The 19,866-nt window shown below is 26.9% G+C and overlaps 2 protein-coding genes across 6 annotated transcripts in view; one reads left to right on the top strand and one right to left on the bottom strand.

Annotated features, from left to right (window-relative positions):
• LOC132934511 (tubulin polyglutamylase TTLL5) overlaps positions 1 to 19,866 on the top strand; it is a 35,733-nt gene that overhangs the window by 2,260 nt on the left and 13,607 nt on the right. For 3 of the 5 annotated variants that reach the window (XR_009663032.1, XM_061000824.1, XM_061000823.1), the window contains 3 exons: positions 15,237 to 15,343; positions 18,253 to 18,466; positions 18,547 to 18,812. Coding sequence is in view for 4 of the 5 variants with exons in the window: in XM_061000824.1 (XP_060856807.1) it covers positions 15,237 to 15,343; positions 18,253 to 18,466; positions 18,547 to 18,812 (587 nt within the window). In the remaining variant the exon portion in view is untranslated. Of the gene's footprint in view, positions 1 to 3,810; positions 4,415 to 15,236; positions 15,344 to 18,252; positions 18,467 to 18,546; positions 18,813 to 19,866 lie in introns of those variants that run through there. The other 2 variants (XM_061000826.1, XM_061000825.1) reach the window with 2 other exon arrangements.
• On the bottom strand, positions 1,902 to 13,541 carry LOC132934513 (uncharacterized). Its single transcript, XM_061000827.1, has 4 exons — positions 13,384 to 13,541; positions 5,682 to 6,164; positions 3,289 to 3,565; positions 1,902 to 3,212 (listed from the first exon to the last, which is right to left on the bottom strand). The coding sequence occupies exons 2-4, from the start codon at positions 6,127 to 6,129 to the stop codon at positions 2,177 to 2,179; spliced, it is 1,761 nt and encodes a 586-aa protein (XP_060856810.1). The 5' UTR covers positions 6,130 to 6,164; positions 13,384 to 13,541; the 3' UTR covers positions 1,902 to 2,176.

The following is a 19,866-nucleotide window of genomic DNA, read 5'->3' as shown; positions in this document are numbered from 1 at the left end:
ATAACTGTTAATAGTTTATTTTAGAATAGCTATTAGTTAGTTTATTACTTATTACCTACCAAAAAAGTATTATTATTAAAATAATAAATTTAATATTATTATATGTTTAAAGATAATTGTATTTGATTAGATAGACTTAGCTTTTGTTAAATGTGTTTCTTTTGTTATTTTAATTTGTATGTATGCATAAATCTAGTATAGGTATACTAAAATATTGACAACGTCTTACCCACAGTATTGTCTCCATCTTAAAAATGCAAAACATTTTTGTTGAATTTCATACATTTACTTATAGCAGTTCACATTTAGCTTTGTTAGTTTTAATATGAGAGTGGTTTTACGTATTGGTAGATTTAAAGGTAACAACATATTCTGTGGTTTGTTGGGAGCGTTTTTTCATATTTTAATTTTGAAGCGAGTTTTGAGCATTTTTATACTGTAATATTTTACACGCTTATAACTTGTTTCAAAATTAAAATATCAAAATCATATTTTTAACAAACCTCAGAGTATGTTGAATGTTGATGTATTCTTGTATTTGAGTTTAATAATAGGTAAATTCACTGTGATAGTAAAACTAACAAAGCTAAATGAGAACTCTAAACGTTAATTTGCTGTGTTATCTATATTGCTATGCACTTGTAATATGGAGACAGCGCATGCATGTGAGACACTGAGATGTCTTCATAAAGAAAAATCATAATATAAATTAAATCTTTTCATTAAAATATGTAACCTTATTAATACAGAAAATACCTTTAGGTATATTGGTACCTATATATTATATTTCATAGAACTAGCATTATTATATTATTGACTATTAGTTATGAATAAATATTTATTTTATAATAATATTCCTAGAAAATATAATAAAATAATAACCGTTCAGCTATTATATACATTCTACAAAAAAAATTAGAATCATTTTTTACCACTACTTCCCTTCCAACAACTGTTTTTGTCTTTTTGACTTTCAGTGTAACAAACTATGCTATCATTTTTATATAAGTATTTTTATGAGTAATATATTTTATGATTCATTGTAATATAAATTGTATATAATATGATATATAACATACCTTATTGGGTTACATTGTATAAGTTGATATTCAAATAATTTTGGTGATGTTTGTTTTGTACCTTAGGCGTGTAATACAAAAATAATATTAAATAGTTTTTTGTTTACATAAAATGATACTGTTGGAAACGTGACAAATATGTAAATACCTTTTACCTACTATGATGTATCGCATGGTAAAAGAAGGTTAAAAAACAGATTACTGTATAATGGTAGGTACTAGTAGGTGACTCGTAACATTACATTTTTGATCAAACAAATAAAACAGTAACATATTACTTTCACAGAAAACAATAAAAAGCTATTGTTGCTTTTTAAATATGTGCACAAACAAAACATTTTTTAGTTCTAAAAGTTATTCAAAGCTGTATATTGATTGTGCCTTTTGACATTTTTATTATATTTTGAAAAACAGCTAAACATTGTTTTAAATTATCATTAGGTATAATTGTTTTCATATTTTGATAATTTATTTTAAGATAAAATTAAATAAAACTGTTTATTAAAAGTGGACTATACTTTATGGGATTGATATTAATTTTTTTCACTTAATGTTACATTGAATTAAAATTTTCTAAAAAAGATTCTACCTGCTACTAGTCCAGTATTTTGTTTATATGTTATTACCAAGGTTATTGGGCCACAAATATATATTTTTTAAAGGGGATCAGAAATTTTATTCAGCCACTTCTATATAACTATTAATATTAAATATGAATAAAACACAATTATTTTTAAAAATAAATTATAAAACTATATTGTTATAGTAAATTTATAATATAGTCACATAATTATCAATTATTAGTCAATAACAATAGTTTTTTTTTTTTATAATCTGATATAGATTTTACAAATCTGATTTTTTCTACTTCATTGTAGTATATTATATATTAGTATTAAATATTAAATATCTATAAGACTATAATTATTAATTACTATATATTATTACATTATATATATTGTATATTTTACAATATTATATAATAAGCATTATGCAACATTCAATATAACTGCCTAATAGTTTTACAATGTCTAATATATTTATACATATTATAAAACAATGTTTAAATATTTAATAAATTATTATTTTATGAAATATCATAAAATAGGAAAACATTCTGAACAGAACCAATGAGAATTTGCATGTAGTTCTAACTTAAAATTATTTTGATGTTTCCACATATTCAATTCTTTTATCTCTTCTTGACTAATGTCCCAATTACTTATATTACCAATTTTATTTATTTCTGGACACAAATCTATGATATATTTAACCGTGTTAATATTTCCATGTGGCAAATCATTAATATACAGGCAGTTTAAACTTTTTGAAATTTGTTTTGCCGGAATCGTATCTTTAGAATTAAGTAATTCTATGAAATTTAAGCTGTTTAATCCCAAACAAGTATAGACATGTAATACTTTCAGTTCTGGTGTACATTCTATTAAACGTTGCAAAGTATTTGGATGGTCGACTTTACTGAGTTGGATTTTTTCAAGATTTCTTAATGTAATATTTGATGAACTTGAATATAATGATGATTCCACTCCATCAATTGATAAAGTTTCAAGATTGGCCAATTGAGGTAAGAAAATACTCAAGTCAATTGTTAGTGAAACTTCATCTCTTCGAAATTTTAAAAACAACTCTCGTAGAATTTGCGATTGTGGCCCTAAAAGAAATGTGTACAAGCCATCTAACCATGCGTGCTCGGTAGGAACGTTTTGTAAATTTATAATTGTTAGTGTTTTTGGAAGTTGACTTAGCATGAGTGGCGAATGCAATGGCTCAGTGATAGTCAGTCTGTTTAGTTTTGTACATGTGTTGCAAAGTACTTGTAGTCTTGAGGAAGTTGTACGACATGCATTAGCCATTGTCAGTTGAAGCTTAGTTGACGGTATTGTGGATTTATCCAATAATTCTAAAGCTTTTCCAATATGACAGTATTCACCTAAAGTTTCTAAATTTGGTATATTCTGTAAAGCTATTAGAATTCCATTACTAGTGACACTAGTATTGGCAATATTTAATGTGTTTAATGTAGAACACAGTTTTGTTGATTTTTGACAATATTCCAGGAGAAATGAAAAATCGTTTATTTTATTTCGTCGACCAGTTTTAATTTTAAGTTTTCTGAAAACAAAACAAAATTATTTATATTTAAAAATTTGATAATAGATTTTAATAAATTCTACTGGTGTACAATTACTTTGATAGTGTTTTTATAACGTGCCACCAGGATATTTTTGTTGTTGAATGAATGTTACGTTTATTGAAATTGTTTGTTTTGTCTTTAATTTCAATTTGTAGTAAAAGGTGTTTTATACCGTTATCTGTTACTTGACTTGAATGAGATATATCTAGTATTTCCAGCTGAGAACACGATTGTCCAATAGTTTTGAGAATTTTATCGCAAGCTATATTTTTTAAAACTAAACGTTTCAAATTACTCATTGATAACAATACTGACTGAAATAATTGTGTATCTGAAAAATACCAATAATAATTTACTTAAAAATATCTATAATAGTTTTGGCGTGCATTATTATTTAATCTAGTTTAGGATGTTGGTCGAATTAAAAATCGGTCCACCTTGTTGTTGCCGTTAATGACTTTTTATAAACTTAATATTTTTGTAGTATGATTTGTGATACTCATTAATAGGACATGGATATTAATGTTCTTAAAAATATCTTATAATTATAATAAACAATGTATTTATGAGTTTATGACCTTAAGAGGATGTCAACGCACCAGTTGTTTTTTCTCTCTGGACCAAGCGCAACATGGCAAATGTATGTTTCGCAGAACTATTCTAATGACCCTGTGTTATTACTTATTACTTTTGATATTAGAGTGGAATAGTGAATTATCAAACTCTCAGCTAATAACATTATCTGTATTCCTATGTTGGATTTTATTGCAATATTTTAATTTTCATACAATTTATTAGCATTTTTAAATTGTAATAATTTCCTCACTTTAACTTACATTAAAATTAAAATATCATAAGATAGCTAACTTAGAGACACAGGTTATGTTTTTAACTTAAATTTTGATTTACAACACTAATATTAAAAATTAAAAATAATAACTAACACTGGGTTGGTTCTGCTAAACGTAAATTTGCTATGTTGCGCATGAGTCAAGGACAGAGAACAAACAGTACACTGACATCCTCTTAAAAGTTAAAAGATAATATTATTACATTTAACGTCATTGTATTGTATCAGGGTGTCATCGTGTATTAGCTACAAACGTCGTCATCGTCATCAATTTTTATTTTTCACGCATTACCGGTACTCGTAATCGGCGGTTATTCAGAAATTCAGAACGTAAGTCATTTTTAAAATACATATCTTTTAGTCCGAAATCCATACAAAAAAAAATAGAATATAAATGACCAAAAATACATTTATAAAATATATACGGCTGAAATTATAAATCTATCTACACTTATTGAAACACAATTTTAGTGATGCGCAAGCATTCTGTGAAAAAATCCATTTCAAAACCACACTCGTTATCATTACTGTTATAATATTATATTCGATTAATGATTTGAAATCTCCATAACATATTCAAACAGTTATCAACGTTTTAAAGTTTACACTATATACAAATACACACATGATACTATAGTCTATAATAGGTAATAGGCCAATAGGTATGCACTTAAGTACTGCTATAGACATAGTGCTGTGTATTGTCTATTGTTCTCAGTGTGGTTATTTACTTAAATGATCGAATAATCGATAACGAGACGAGCCCCGTAATATAACAACAATAGTCAATAACAATGAATATTGGTCGCCGTCATTAATGTGCATAGGGTGTGTCGCGTGTAAAATACACTTAAGAAGCTCGAATGTTTATGAAATTGAATTTTTTGTTCTCTTCATCTAATTAATTGCTAAACTATAGTTACACATTTGATTAATCAAAATCAAATCAAATTATATACCTACATATTTTTCGGTTTTCTATTTATAAATATATATTTTCGGAATTTTATAATATAAATGCATATTACTATATTCGGGTAATATAATATAATATTTTATGTAATATTTTAGTATTTTTTACTTTAAAATATCTGTATTGGGGAAGCAAAACGCTCTCTGGTGGAAACAATTTGTACCTTCCGATTCGGGATGTATAGATTTAGGTTTATATTGGTTATTTTACTTTTTATAATAAATTAATTTTGGTATCGAAACTTTATACGCTTTTATAGCTAACTGTATACGTTGGTAAGTACGATTTCTACTAATATTATCAAATACATTCGATTCACTTCGCTTAAAGCAAAATATTTTCGAAATGTCGGGATAATACATAAAATCTCCCGACTCCACGTAGGGGAGAACCCGCCTAACCATCAGTATGATAAGCGTCTAGTGTTCCCAGTGTTAATCTGTCCTCCCAATAATATAGCTATAGCTAAGCAATATACATTTTTAAACAATCTTTTGTGTGCATAATTTGGGTATTTTTATTTTTTAGGTAAAAGTTTATTTGGTAATAATTTATTTGCATAAACATCCGAACCTTCATAGAATAATATAGGTGGTAGGTACATAATACTATAATATATTATACCTAAACGTAGTAGCGTCGGCCTGACCAGCTCTAGAGACTCTAGGCCCCGGGCCTCTTGCGCCAGCAGCTTGAGCAAAGCGGTCTGGTGGCTACACCCGTAGTAACAGCATAGTTGAACCCTCAGTTCCCTGACGTCGCCGTCCAGCATCACGCCAAGCAGGTACAACGGTACGTTGTCCGCCGCCGCGCTGACGGAGTGGCCCTCGCGGATCGCATCCGCCAGCACGGCCATGCACTTGGTCAACAACTGGCGGCGGACAAGCGCGGGGACGGCCGCGGCCCAAAACGGCCGGATCCGGTGTCGGGCGAACGCGAACGTCTGCGACGGCGACGCGTACCCGTTGCGACGGGCCAGCTCGTGCATCTGGTAGCATGTCTGCACCAGATCGGACACGACTCTGTCCTCTGATAGGCTCAGCAGGCTTCCCGGTTGGTAGCGACAAGGCATTTTTCTTTTAGCTGTTCGATCACTGAATTTTCGACCTGTAAGCACACGTCATGTTATAATAGTGATTAATTATTCGCACGGTCAGCGGTGTTGATTTATTAAATTCGCTCCTGTTAATAGAGGTCCCTAAAAAATCGTATAAAACATTTTGTACAACAAACTTAGACACGTAGGTAGGAGCATTACATTATAATATATTTCTCTTAATTACGAATAACCAATTGTCAGTTGTTACAGCCCGAAGGTAACGCTATTCAATGTTCTCGAGGCGAAAAAAGTGTTTATAATATTTATATCGAGTAGAACAACAAGTTAGGTATAATCCATTTGTCGAGTTGGAACATAAAAATGTAAATTATAATACTATAATACATTAGTACATTACTACAAAAATACCAAATTACTATTAAAAGTTGTGTGTCGTAATGCATAATATAGTCATAACAGAGAAAGCAATCATTCCCCGTGTTTGATGGTTAAATCTAGTGCATAAAATGTCATGGCGTTTGGTTCATACGTTTAAATAATCAAATCTACCAAAAAATGGTAGGTACTGCGATATTATTTTATCATTATTTACGTTTAAATATTGTTTTATGCAACTATGTGGAACCGAAAAATGTTACGAATGTTACTGCAGGAAAACGGAGAATTGTTGTTTATAGCTACTATTATTGATTATAATATAAATTTATGCTTATTATGAGTAGTATAAAATCAATGTTACTAACTAGCACAGAATAGTGAATACATGGAAATAATAAATACCAATCAAACCCAATATTTAAATAATTGTTAAAAATACATTCTGTAAATTTGAAATACCATACCTGTATAGTTAATAAATTAAATACATCATGTAGCCCTATATAACAATATGATATAATTATAATTTTGGTTATTTATAGTAAGTATTTTTTTAGATTCTGAGCTGAGCGAGGAAGCTAATGGTTTTACAATGGTGTTTTTTTTATTCTGTATACAAAATGTCTACTAGAAGGATTGCTTCGATTTCAACATACAGTATCTTATGTTTTAGCAAATTGGATCAAAATGGTACTTTAAAGACGTCATTTTTCGATTTCCTCAATAGTTATTAAATGCCGCGGGAAAAACCACCGAAAAATTACAAAAAACCGCTAAAAATGGGATTTTAATTTCTAATGCTTTGTTTATCACCATAGAAACGAATAAAAAATAATAATATTATAATATATAATTCGACTTACATGCTATAATAAATAATAACAATATAAAACATCCCGACTGATAAACCGTCTCCGCTCAGAATCGTTTTTCTTATACAATGATATTATATCATTGAATTCAAGTTTAATACAACCCATTATACATTGACCCACTTGTAACCTACTGTATAGCAGAGCGACATCCACTTAACCGTTTTTTTTAAATCTTAAGTTTTCTTTAAGAATTGATTAGTTTTTAAACCTATATAATTTTATGGTTTTATGTAGCTTGTATTTTTAAAATGTTTACTTACTCTCTATATTGTATGAAATATTAATTAACAATGACACTACAAAACGACAACGTAGGTACGCTTTTCGAATGACAATTATTATTTTCATATAAAGCGTAAATATTTATATTTAAGTTTAGTAAATAACGTACTGATATTTATTATACTAAAAAATAATTATGTTATATGTAGGTTTTTTTAGTGTTAATTAAATTGTTTTTATTTTTCAGAAAATAATTAATAATACGTAGGTAAATAGTAAATAGTTGCATACCTAATAATTTTAAATAAAACACACTCTGTCTGATGCGCGTGATATAGATATAATATGGTCTCTGGAATGGCTGTGGTACCCAACAATTAATCAAAATAATTGATAAATTTAAATTTTATCTGTATATAAAATAGCCAACCGATTTGGGAGACCGGCTTTTGCAAATTCGTTACCGGTTAGGTGTCTCATACGGCCATTACCTTCATTAATTAAATGACTGAAAAAAATTAAATTATGATGACTCGTAAGCCAAATGCAGTGGGATAACTACAGATATCACAATTTCTCAATTTGGGACTGTATACTTTAAATTGTTCTCTCCGACGGTAATTGCGGGCCCGGCAACTAGTATGTATACATTTTCACAGTTGTCGAAATCTGTTAAGCTCTATATACACTTTTTATAAGTAAAAATTAGATTTTAGTAAAAAACTGTGAACCCAATTGACAATCCACTCGTCACCACTTGCGCTACATTAATTTATGTATTTGAAAAAAAAATATTATAATATCTCGTACGCAGAAGTTGACTGGATGCGTGCAACAGCTGCAGGTGAAATAGCTTAAAAAAATAATTGAAATGCCTGTACGGCTGTACACCAAAATGTGTTCACGGTACACCATTACACCAGTTGTTCTATAAATTAAAATATCGTCAAACACCGTATTGTATTGTTCTACATCTACATTCCACATAATAATATAATATAGGAAATAATATGTAAAATCTATAGACTATAAGCTCAATGTTACTATACAAAATAATGCTGAAATGTCTGTGCAATTTTATTGTTTATTAATAAGCACTCGGCATACACATTTTAGCGTACGTGTGCGGTGTGCATTATAGTAAATTAAAGACCAGAATAGAAAAAAACCCAAAAGAAAAAAACTTCATCTCTTTTGTCGTAATACGCATATCGCGTGCAATGCACGCTTAATATTATATTAGTAAGGCGGACATAATATTTTATTATCATTTTACGTAGGCTATACACCCAACGTCACAACAATAAAAACTAATTTGCACAAAAAATACTTCCGTGATATTTATTCATCATTTTAATACGATTCCGGATATGTGTTCAGACTTCGAAATTTATTATTGTACATAGATGTACTTTTGTATAATATATTATGTTCCGCGAAGACATATTGTAATCATTTATCAGCACAGGTCAGGTTCACGAGTTGTCCGCTCAATGTTAATAATTCTGAGCTCAGTGACGCCGTTTTATTACAGATAACGTCCAAGGTTTATTGATATACTTTGACGGCCCACACTCATGGGTATTATATTTTTATGATTCAAAATTGTAAAATATGCTTAATGCGTGCTATATTTTAAAATATGTTTAAACTTGCTGGCCTCGTCATTCCAGCGTTACGGTTATTTATTATTGTGTTTTTATTTAATAGTAGGTACGCATCGTATGTTTTATATTACTCGCCTGAATGGTTAACACAATATTTATTTATATTTTCAACTTTCTAGTTTCTTGAAATCGAATCGAAATTATATCTCCATAATATAAGTAATAAATATTATAGATTTGCCGATTTGTGTGCCATTCCGTGGTAAAATCTTCTAACGATAACTAATACGGAAACATTGATGTCCGCTCTATTATTACTCGTGACTCGTGAGTCGTGTTCATAATAAATTGTATATTATTATATTTATAGATAAAGCAAGTGACAAATATTTTACACAAGTATTTATTGAAAAAATAAAAATATTTAAAAGAACGCATTAAAATAATAACACTATGTTAAGTGATTTTATTCATTAGTTTTAATGTTATTATTTGGGCTACATTACTTATTCATTACATATTTACCTATTTTATTACTTTGCATCTATCATGCAATAAAATAAAACCCACAAACATTTTTCTAATAGACATTTTTTAAACGAAAAATTAATTTTTCAAAATACAACTTCTGTGCAGCTAACTTTATAGCAATACTGGCATTATACTTAAATTTAAACTCAAACTTTTACATTATATTTTAATGACAATTATATTCTTGTAGTTTTATAAATTCCCTTTTGTGATACTTTCGATAACCAAGAAACATATTTTGAAAACATAATGTAATACCTAATTAAACTCATAAACTTATCTTCATAATTTAGTATTTATAATTTATTTTTTTTAACGGTGAATATCTTTATACTTTAAAGATTTTAAATTTATTATTTTAGATAAAAGACTTATATTTTTTATTTTTTATTTTTATTTAAATTTTAAGTTAAATAAATATTAATTGTTGTGGTTATAACAACTAACTCTGTGCTCTGCATAATATAAAAATCAATCCATAATGCTCCTATAGGTGGGATTCTATCACGCCTGACAAGATTTCAAACTTAAGTGTATTAATGTATAGTTGTTAATGTTGTATATTATAAACTACTAATTTACGTTTCATATATAATAATAATATAATAATATAAATTTTTAAATACAACTATTATTTGTAATATTGTAGTTTAATAATCGTAACATTGTAAAAACAAAAAGATTATTGCCAGAATCATTTTTAAAAAAAATAATTAAAATCATTCATTACGGTATACTTTATCATCTGCAAAGATATTTTTATACTTTGAATAGGTACTTATCAGTCATCCTATTACTTAATACTATGATTAATATAAATTGCTATCAACAATAATGCGGTATAGAGTATCAACGAATACGAAAGTCAAGGTTCCTTTATTATAATTTATATATTATTATTATATAATATATTCTATACCTACCTATTATTAATAATTATATTATGTACACTATTGTAATTTGTAATGTTCTTATTTTCTTATTTTCAATTATAAAAAACCCCTAACTACACACTGACGCACTTGATGCAGTATGTAATAATACTAACAAGTATATAATAATGTAAATAAATGATTTAAATTTAATATGGTTTAGTGCATGATTTTATTATTAGTTATAGCACGAATCTTCTTTGGCATCTTTTGAGTAAATTAATATTTCTAAATATTTATGTTCATTTTAAATTTAAAATAAGTACATTGTTTTAGAGAATTGGTATATTAAACATTAGTTATTAATTTATTATTTTAGAATTATTTCAGTTGTTTGTATTTAAAAAAGATACAAGTTTAAAACTGGTTTGTTGACGAATGTCCATTGTACAGCCCTGAAAGGCTGGAAAAACGTAACAATTAAAAGAAATTATATAATATAATTTACAGAATGTAAGAAAATACCAGATCAATAAAAGTAATAAAATTGATACTAGTTAAATGTATGACAATATTTATGAAAATTATATGGATATTAAATAATTAAAGAAATATACTTGTCATGATATTTACCAAAAAAAATTTAGAATACAGTTATTAAGTTTCAAATTAATTTACTTCAAAAAAATATTAATATTTATAAATTTTTAAAATATAAACTAATTGATTTAAACAAACGTTTTACCATCAAAATGTGTCTAAAAATTAGATTAACAATTTTTCAGGTCTTGCTGTTACATTCTGTTCATAAATATATTATATTATGATAATATAATTAATTGTCAATTACAATAAAACGAATTATGATCGACTGATTTTAATTTAGAACAAGTGAATTATTTTCATTAGATTAATAACTGTTGCACTGATACGTAACCATTTATAAACATGTATATAAAAAATTATTAACGCAGACGTACCAAAATAAAAGACTGAATATTTTGCATTTATATATTTTGTTACAAATATTCGTTCATATAATTTTGCACCATAATTTGTATAAAAACTACTTGTTATATAACACACATTACGGACATGTATTCGAGTTCAACAATACAAGGTATTCTGGTTAGGTGGCCATTGTCAGTTGTTACTACATTATAAAAAAATGAGAAACTATTATTCATTGCATTCAAATTAAAAGTGATGAAAAATAATCAGCATTTTATTAAGAGCGTGTTTTAGTTTTGAAAACATCGTACAATTCGTAAGTCTATAAGTACTACTCGTTTTCCAGTGAACTGTGAACATAATGCATGACAAATTTTACTGATCCGAAAAATTATGAATGAAAAAAAAACAAAATCTAAAATTTGTATAATATTTTATAATTGTTAAATATAATATTGTTATATAGGTACAACTATATGTTATTGAATATTGATGTTCCATGTTCCAAATAGCGCTTTATATAAAATGTAATAGTAATTTTGACAAGAATTTATTGCATTCGCATTTTGCTTTTGTCACTAAGAATTATTGATAATTTATTAAATATTTTAAAATATGTTTCATGTGTGTTACTTGCAGTAGACATCTATATATATATTATTTTAGGTACTGCAATAAATTTAGTTTTGATGTGTATTTTGTAGATTTGGTATAGTTTTATATTTATTGCGATTCTAGTTTATTTTGTTTATTTCAAATTTAAAATACGTGTTATAAGTATTTTATTTGTTTTACAATTTCTGTATTATTTGGCTTATGATGGCAGTAAATTACCAAGTACATTATGTTGATGCGATTATCATTGATATCATATATTTAAAAAATGTTAGAATTTTAATTTTAATTATTAAATATGCTTATAGCAGTTATAACTAATAATAATTATTGATTAATTGTTATGTTTTCAATTGATAAATATTGAATTTAGCCAATTTAGGTATTTATTGTATAAAAACAATAAAAATAAATAAAAAAGAATTATTTTTTCGTTAATAGTTAGGTAATACGTTAAGTAAGATTTTATCTTGATTATTTACTACTTTGATACTTAATATTTGTTCATTTTTGTATATTTTATTTTGGATTTTTGTACTTTTGATATTATACTATATAGTATTCGATATTATGAAACAAGATTCAAACGAGTATTCATTATGTATATAGTATATGTTGTTAATTAGCCTACAGTAAGGTTGACGGTTGTAACCGGTGTTTCCCTCGATTAGACCATGTGGCGTTCGTATTTATTATTATTATTATTTATTGTAAATAAACAGTGATTTGGTGGTTATAAGTACTCTCTACTACAATAGTACAATACACTTACTATATAGTTATTATCCAAACCAAGACCAACGCTAGACTATACCCCGGATTACTATACAACCACATTTCTAAATTATTGGTGAAGCAAGTTTTAAATTGTTAGCTCTTTATAAATTAAGTAGGTACCCTATAAAATATTAATTATTATTTATTATACAAGTATACAAAATCTAATTAAAAAAGATATATTTTTCAATCATTATTGTACTGTTTTATTATAATAATTAAAATGAACTAGTTTAATTTTCCCTAAATATTATTACTTTTGTGCATCGCATTTATAAAATGTATATTGGGTATAAGTCTGGTATTCATTATTAAAACTAAAAAATAGTATTAAGTTGTAATTATTTGTATTTGGAGTGAGTAATAATAATAATAGTGAGTTATTATAATTTAAAATAATATATTTTTTTAATTGTATATAATATAATATTCACTTACTAATGAAATCACCGTCATGTAATGATTCTGATTTAACAATATAATAACTGATTTTATTAATCTTCCTGACTTCGAACAAATTAAAAGAAACTACCGAGTTATTTACGAATTCGACGCACAGACATATTCACGGGACCACCTTATTGACTAATACTAGTGTCAGTTGAACCTATGTTTAATTCAAGTTCATGATTGTTGTACGTATTACCACTACTCCATAAAAAGTACATTGCACGTAACAATTACCTAACAAATTGAACAGTATTATATTATGTAGTTAGCAATAATAAATAATATCGTTTCGAGCGAATCGTATTTTTATTTTACTTCAGATAAATTGAGATATAAAAATAACAAAACAATCAATCTATTCAAATATCTATAATACAAAGTTGAAAGTTCTAAGAAATCCAATTTAAACTGAATTAAACGTGAAACAAATTAATATTTCTCTTAATTTAAATAAATGCTTAAAATGAGCCGATCCGTGGATAAGTGATAATAAAATATGTTACAAATCAGTCTCGAAAACGGAGAAATAAGATGAATTATAATATTATAATATACACATCACACGGACCTGGAAACATAGCATTTTCAATTCATAAGCCGGCTACTCTATGTTTAAAATTTTAAACTCTTTCTGAATTTCAACATAGCAGCCTTCTTTTTTACAGTCGAAACATCGAATTGTTTATATTATGTACCCATTATTATTTATAACTATTATATATTATTTAGTATTTTTAGTTTATTGTGTGCGTGTTGTAGCTTGTAAGTAAAGTATTGTATCAATATGATATTATAATGCGTAATAATATTGTCTTCTATAGTAATATTATGTTCATTGGTAATATTATTCACTGAGTGAAACAGCATTATCATTCTACGGATTTCCCGGTTTCGGAACTGAAATTATTAATGTTTATTAAAATAGAATACGGTGTGAAATGCGTATTTACTGTATTAGTCATACTGTCATAGTACCTATATGTCTAATCTAAGTATGGTATATAATGCATAATTAGGTATACCATTATACTTATTATTTATGTGTACACAAATGTGAAATTGTATAAGTGTGTAACATAACAGCATATTGTGTTTAGTATTATTAATGTGTACATTATTTTGTTAGAAGTTCTCCAAAAATGTATAAAACATTTTTTAATTTCTATTTTTTCATTTAATTTCCTATACAATTTAGAGGATTTTAATACAAACTAAAATCAAAAATTCTTAAATAGAAGTTAATCTTAAGAAGACTTCGGCCGATTTAAATATGTTTTCATAATTATTCTAATTGCCCCACTTATCAATATCTTTATGCAGGCCGCAAACCCTGTGTATAATGTATCCATTATTCAGACCATGTATACATTGTGTGGTAAAAATGACGTGAATGGTAAAAATGATTAAATTGTAGTATCCTGTGATAAGTTATAATTTATAATAGTACTTATAAAAATATACATACTATTATACTAATGATAACTAGAGTATAAACATTGTAGGCAGTTCACTGTTGTAGCTTTAAAAATTACAACATTTGCAAAATTAAATTCATAGGTCCGTCCAAACATAAAACTTATTTGTTTCTTACACTGCTATTTTTGTGACTGTCCTCTACCTATTTATTAGTTATTAGTTTATTGCCATTGATTTTTCAAATTAACATTTTGAATAAGAATATAAAGCGTTACTATAATATAATCAATAATTATTAGTTTATTAGTTTATTACCCTGTACTCACAAAGTTGTACAGTATCACATTATGAATAGTAAAAAATGAAAACATTTTAAATATTCTAGAACATATATTTATTTATACATTGTTTTTGTATTATTGCAGGTCAATTCTGATTCAAATGATTTTAATTTATTATGGTCAAATAACCATGTTAATACAAAAATCATTAGTTCATTGAGGTCTTATCAACGCATCAATCACTTCCCTAGGTAATTATTTATTTTACTGGATAGGCATTAATAGTTAAATTATATTTTATACGAGAACAAATTAAATTTAAATACAAAATTAAATGTAGGGAAATTTTTTCGATTTTATAAGAGTAGTCTTGTTTGTAAGCAATTATGATACACAATTAAGTTATCAGAAAATTGGTTCACCTTCGTAAAATAATATTGAATTAGAACTAGAACTAAAACAAGTGAATAATTGCTTCCTTAAATACTAAGTAATTGACCTTATGTCAAAATTTCAATTTAAAACAAGTTAATATTACTGTTTGTTGTACATATATTATATAGTATATTGTATTAGTATGTTTTATATTATACATAATGTGTTTAATTATTTAACAATTAGTGTTTATATAAAACAATTATTCTATCTTCATATTAAGGCAAAAATAATATTATGATTAGGTCATTAGGATATTGCCATAAATCATATTAATATACAATAATACAATAATATGGTGTATATGCTATACTGATTATACTCATTATTTTAACATGTATTAACGTTTTTGAAAATATTTATTAACATAATTTTAATTCATCACGGATTTATATTTATTACTATTTCTATCACTATCATAATTTAGATACTGAACGGAGTGATAAATGTATTAATATTTTTGTTTATCTGTACACACGAAAAGAAAACTTTGATTTTCAACTTTGTGGTTGGTTTCTCGTTTTTGGTTGAAAATTGGTTCCATTTAGTACTATTCAAAGCAGGGCTTGCAAACGTTATAATTATAATGTTATATTTGACAAGAAACGATTGAAATTTATAAACGTAAATAGGTTAGGTTAAGTAATTGTAACGGAAAGCGATAATCAAAAATAATTGATTACCGCGAACAAAACAAAACATAACGATTAACAAAATATATTATATATCATTAAACAAAACATAACGCAAAACGTAATCCATAAAATTTCAGTGAACGAAAAATAACGCAAAACGAAATTATTTAAAATCTATTTATTTAAGTTATATTGGTTTTATAGAAATATTTATTTCATGCATACGGATATTATAATTGATTATTTGATTATATTATATTCTGTATCCGAACCATTACCTGCCTGTATTAGTTATTAATTATTTTTAATACATTTAATAGATATACCACTATTCTAAAATCTAAATAACGATAAACGCAAAACTTGTATAACGTTATAATTTTAAATAACGATAAACACAAAACTTGTAAAACGTTTTAACTCTAAATAACGATGAACGCAAAATTTGTGTAACATTTTGATTGTAAATAACATAAAATGGATTTTTTTTCAAATGCTTCAAAGGTCAAAATATAAAATTCACAATAATTGGGAAAAAACAAAAAAATACGAAAAAAAACTGGAATTTTACGCAAATTTAGTTTTTTTTGACAATTTTTTTTTGTGTAATTTAAAAACAAATAACCATGGATAGGTAAGTACCTACTTGAAATTGTTGCCAAATATTAATTATAATATCATATTCATGATACATTTTGACTCTTTTTGAACTATTTATAGACATTTGACTTTGTTTTCAATTGTCTTACAGATTGAAAATTAACACAAGGGTCCTTAAAAGTTGTTCATAAACAAATTAATAAATATCGAAAATATATTGTAACAATATTTTTTTAGGCCAAATTTGCTAAAATTGTGAAAATTCTCAGATTATTTTGTAGTTAATAATTTATAAAATGATCAATTTTATAGGTAAGACTTGAAAATATAATAGGTTCCTCATAAATAGTTTAAACTTAAACCAACAAATCTTAAAAATATACTCGTTCGTATTAATAGACATTTTAAGTTAAAATTTGGACGAATTTTGATATTTAAACGAAGAATAACGATGTTAGTTATTCTGTTGTAGGTAATTCAAAAATATTTTTCGTGGGTATTTGAAACTTTTATGTATAAGTTAAAAAATATATTCAAAAACGTTAACACATTCTGAAATTATAAATGTTTACTGCACAGTGGCGTAATTAGGAATTTGTCCTGGGGGGGGGGGGGGATATATATTTTTTTACACACAAAATATTAAATTTTCAAGTACATTGGTGAGTATATAATATAATATATAATATTATGAAGGCTCTGGAGGGGTATATCCCCCTCATCCCCCCCTTAATTACGCCCCTGCAAAGTAATACTGTAATACTGCATAACTGTATAGTGCCACTGCCTATAGTACTATAATATACTACACTATTAATCTAATATCTAATAATAATAATTAATATCTTATAACAATAATGTTGTAAATTTATTAGGTATTTTAAAATTTTAAAATTCAAAACTTCTATTAATTATTTTACAGTAATCATAATGGTTATTTAAAGTAAATACAAAATACCAGTTTTATAATTTTAATTATTTAATCAGGCATCAGTCCAACGACTCCAACGGTTATTTTTTGATTTCCCGATATTACACAACCTTCACAACTTGTATTACGTATAATGTATAATACATATTATTTACACTTGTATTTCATATAAATATCACTGGAGATAATATTATTCCGTCACGGTTTGGCACTTTGACCGGTCTATAGTTATTACAGCTACCGAGTTTGTTTTCAAAATGACTGCATACTGCATAGTGCTAGACGCTAGTGCATAGTGTAACAACAATTAATAGATAATACAACAAAAATAATATTAATTTATGTATTGAATTATAATGTCTAATGTCCATGATATCCGGCAAACCAAGATTTTACTTATATTCGTACTGTAAAACAATAAAATGTGGTTTTCTTATAATAAATTGAATACATCAAAATTATATTATAGTATATTATATACAGATTTCATTCTCATGCTGTGTACTAAATTAATAATAATAATAAAATTATAATTATGATTCAAACATTTTTCTTTTAGATCATGTGAATTGACTCGTAAAGATAAACTGTACAAAAACATTGAAACTATGAGCCATCGCAATGGAATTAAAAAGTTCTCTTTTGTTCCTGAAACATACATCATGCCGAAAGATTACAATAGATTTATTTCGAATCAATACCGACATCGAGGTTTATGGATTGTAAAGCCTTTCGATTTATCTCGCGGAAGAGGAATAACAATTATTGATTATGTAATTTCTAAAAGCCGTTTACTGTTATAGTTATATTATTATACACTTAAAAAATAATATTATTATGATATTATTCGCAGTCATTTAAGGACACTCAATCGGCGTTGAAGGAAAATGTCGTTGTTGCTAAGTATATTGACAATCCTCTGTTGGTGAATGGATATAAGTGGGATTTACGTTTGTACGTACTAGTTACATCATTCAATCCACTTGTTGTGTACCTGTACGAAGAAGGTTTGGTCAGATTTGCCACTGTTAAATATGTATGTGATAGAAGTCGTATTAATAATCGACGAATGCATCTTTGCAACTATAGTGTCAACAAAAGCAGCCCGAGCTATATTAGGTATGTCATTTTCTATAATGCACGGTATTATATTTCATCTTTTATCTTGAGCATTATTATTTTTTTTTAATTCTAAGGTCCAAACTAATTAATTTATATTTTGTTGTTAAGAGGACGTCCTATGAGCATGTGTTTCTGTCACGCGCGTAAAAGTCCCCACGATCCCATACACTACAGTGGTGGCGGTAAATTGTGTCCAGACTCATTTTACCGCTACAGCCAGAGCTGTAGTGTGTGGGGACCTTAAGAGGATTCGATACCATGATTTTCTGTTTTTGCCTAGCACACGCGTGACATAGTATCTTAGACGTGTTTTTTGCCAAACATTTCAATTGATCTATTGAAGCGATAAGAATTCTGAAAACAGATTTGAATTTGTCGTCAAGTCTACTTGAAATCGACTTTCCCACATATTTGATTTTAACTTCTCCAAAAATTAAAATACTCTATGCTCTGAGATTAGATACCTCCCATGATCCATACGACATTACGACATACAGCTCGACGATGGACGAATATTCGCTATAAGTCATAACACACTTTGAAGACGATTTTACGTTTCTACGATTCCATCGTTTCCGTGATTTTTTATAAATACACGATGTTCAACCGGTAAAGGTGGTTTTGATAGAAAAATCTACGTACCAAAGTCTTACTACAGTTTATACTTTATTCATAATCAATATTAGACCGTTTCAACTTATATATTTATAAGTTATAGTACATACTTAAATAATTAATTTTTTCAAATTCCTATAACTTGTTTTAAAATAAATAAACATTAATTAAAAAAAAAACCTTCGACTCGATTACAGTCTATATTTTACTCCACAAATTCGATATTAACTAATAAGTAAATTCCATCTAATATTAACTACTAGCTGACACGGCAATGCTTTGCTATTGTTTGGTTTTTGTGATTGTTCAACTCCTTTTGGGTGTAACACGCTGTTGTCCTTTTGAGTCTAAATTATATAAATTCGCTCGTGATTATACGAGCAGTATGTTACAAGACAATCTACCACCGGTAGGTAGATCCGTAGATCGCAGACCC

Source organism: Metopolophium dirhodum, chromosome 1 (assembly GCF_019925205.1).
Source record: "Metopolophium dirhodum isolate CAU chromosome 1, ASM1992520v1, whole genome shotgun sequence".
NCBI lineage: Eukaryota > Metazoa > Arthropoda > Insecta > Hemiptera > Aphididae > Metopolophium > Metopolophium dirhodum.
Note: the sequence above shows the minus strand (reverse complement) of the source record. Positions and strands in the feature narration are given on the sequence as shown.

What these genes read in the sequence shown, in the direction of transcription:
- LOC132934513 (XM_061000827.1), bottom strand. Translation starts at nt 6,129, where the DNA reads ATGCCTTGTCGCTACCAACCGGGAAGCCTGCTGAGCCTATCAGAGGAC. An exon ending in GCCGACGCTACTACGTTTAG is followed by an intron (nt 3,566 to 5,681) that starts GTATAATATATT and finishes GGTATTTTTCAG; the next exon opens with ATACACAATTATTTCAGTCA. An exon ending in GTTATAAAAACACTATCAAA is followed by an intron (nt 3,213 to 3,288) that starts GTAATTGTACAC and finishes TTTTGTTTTCAG; the next exon opens with AAAACTTAAAATTAAAACTG.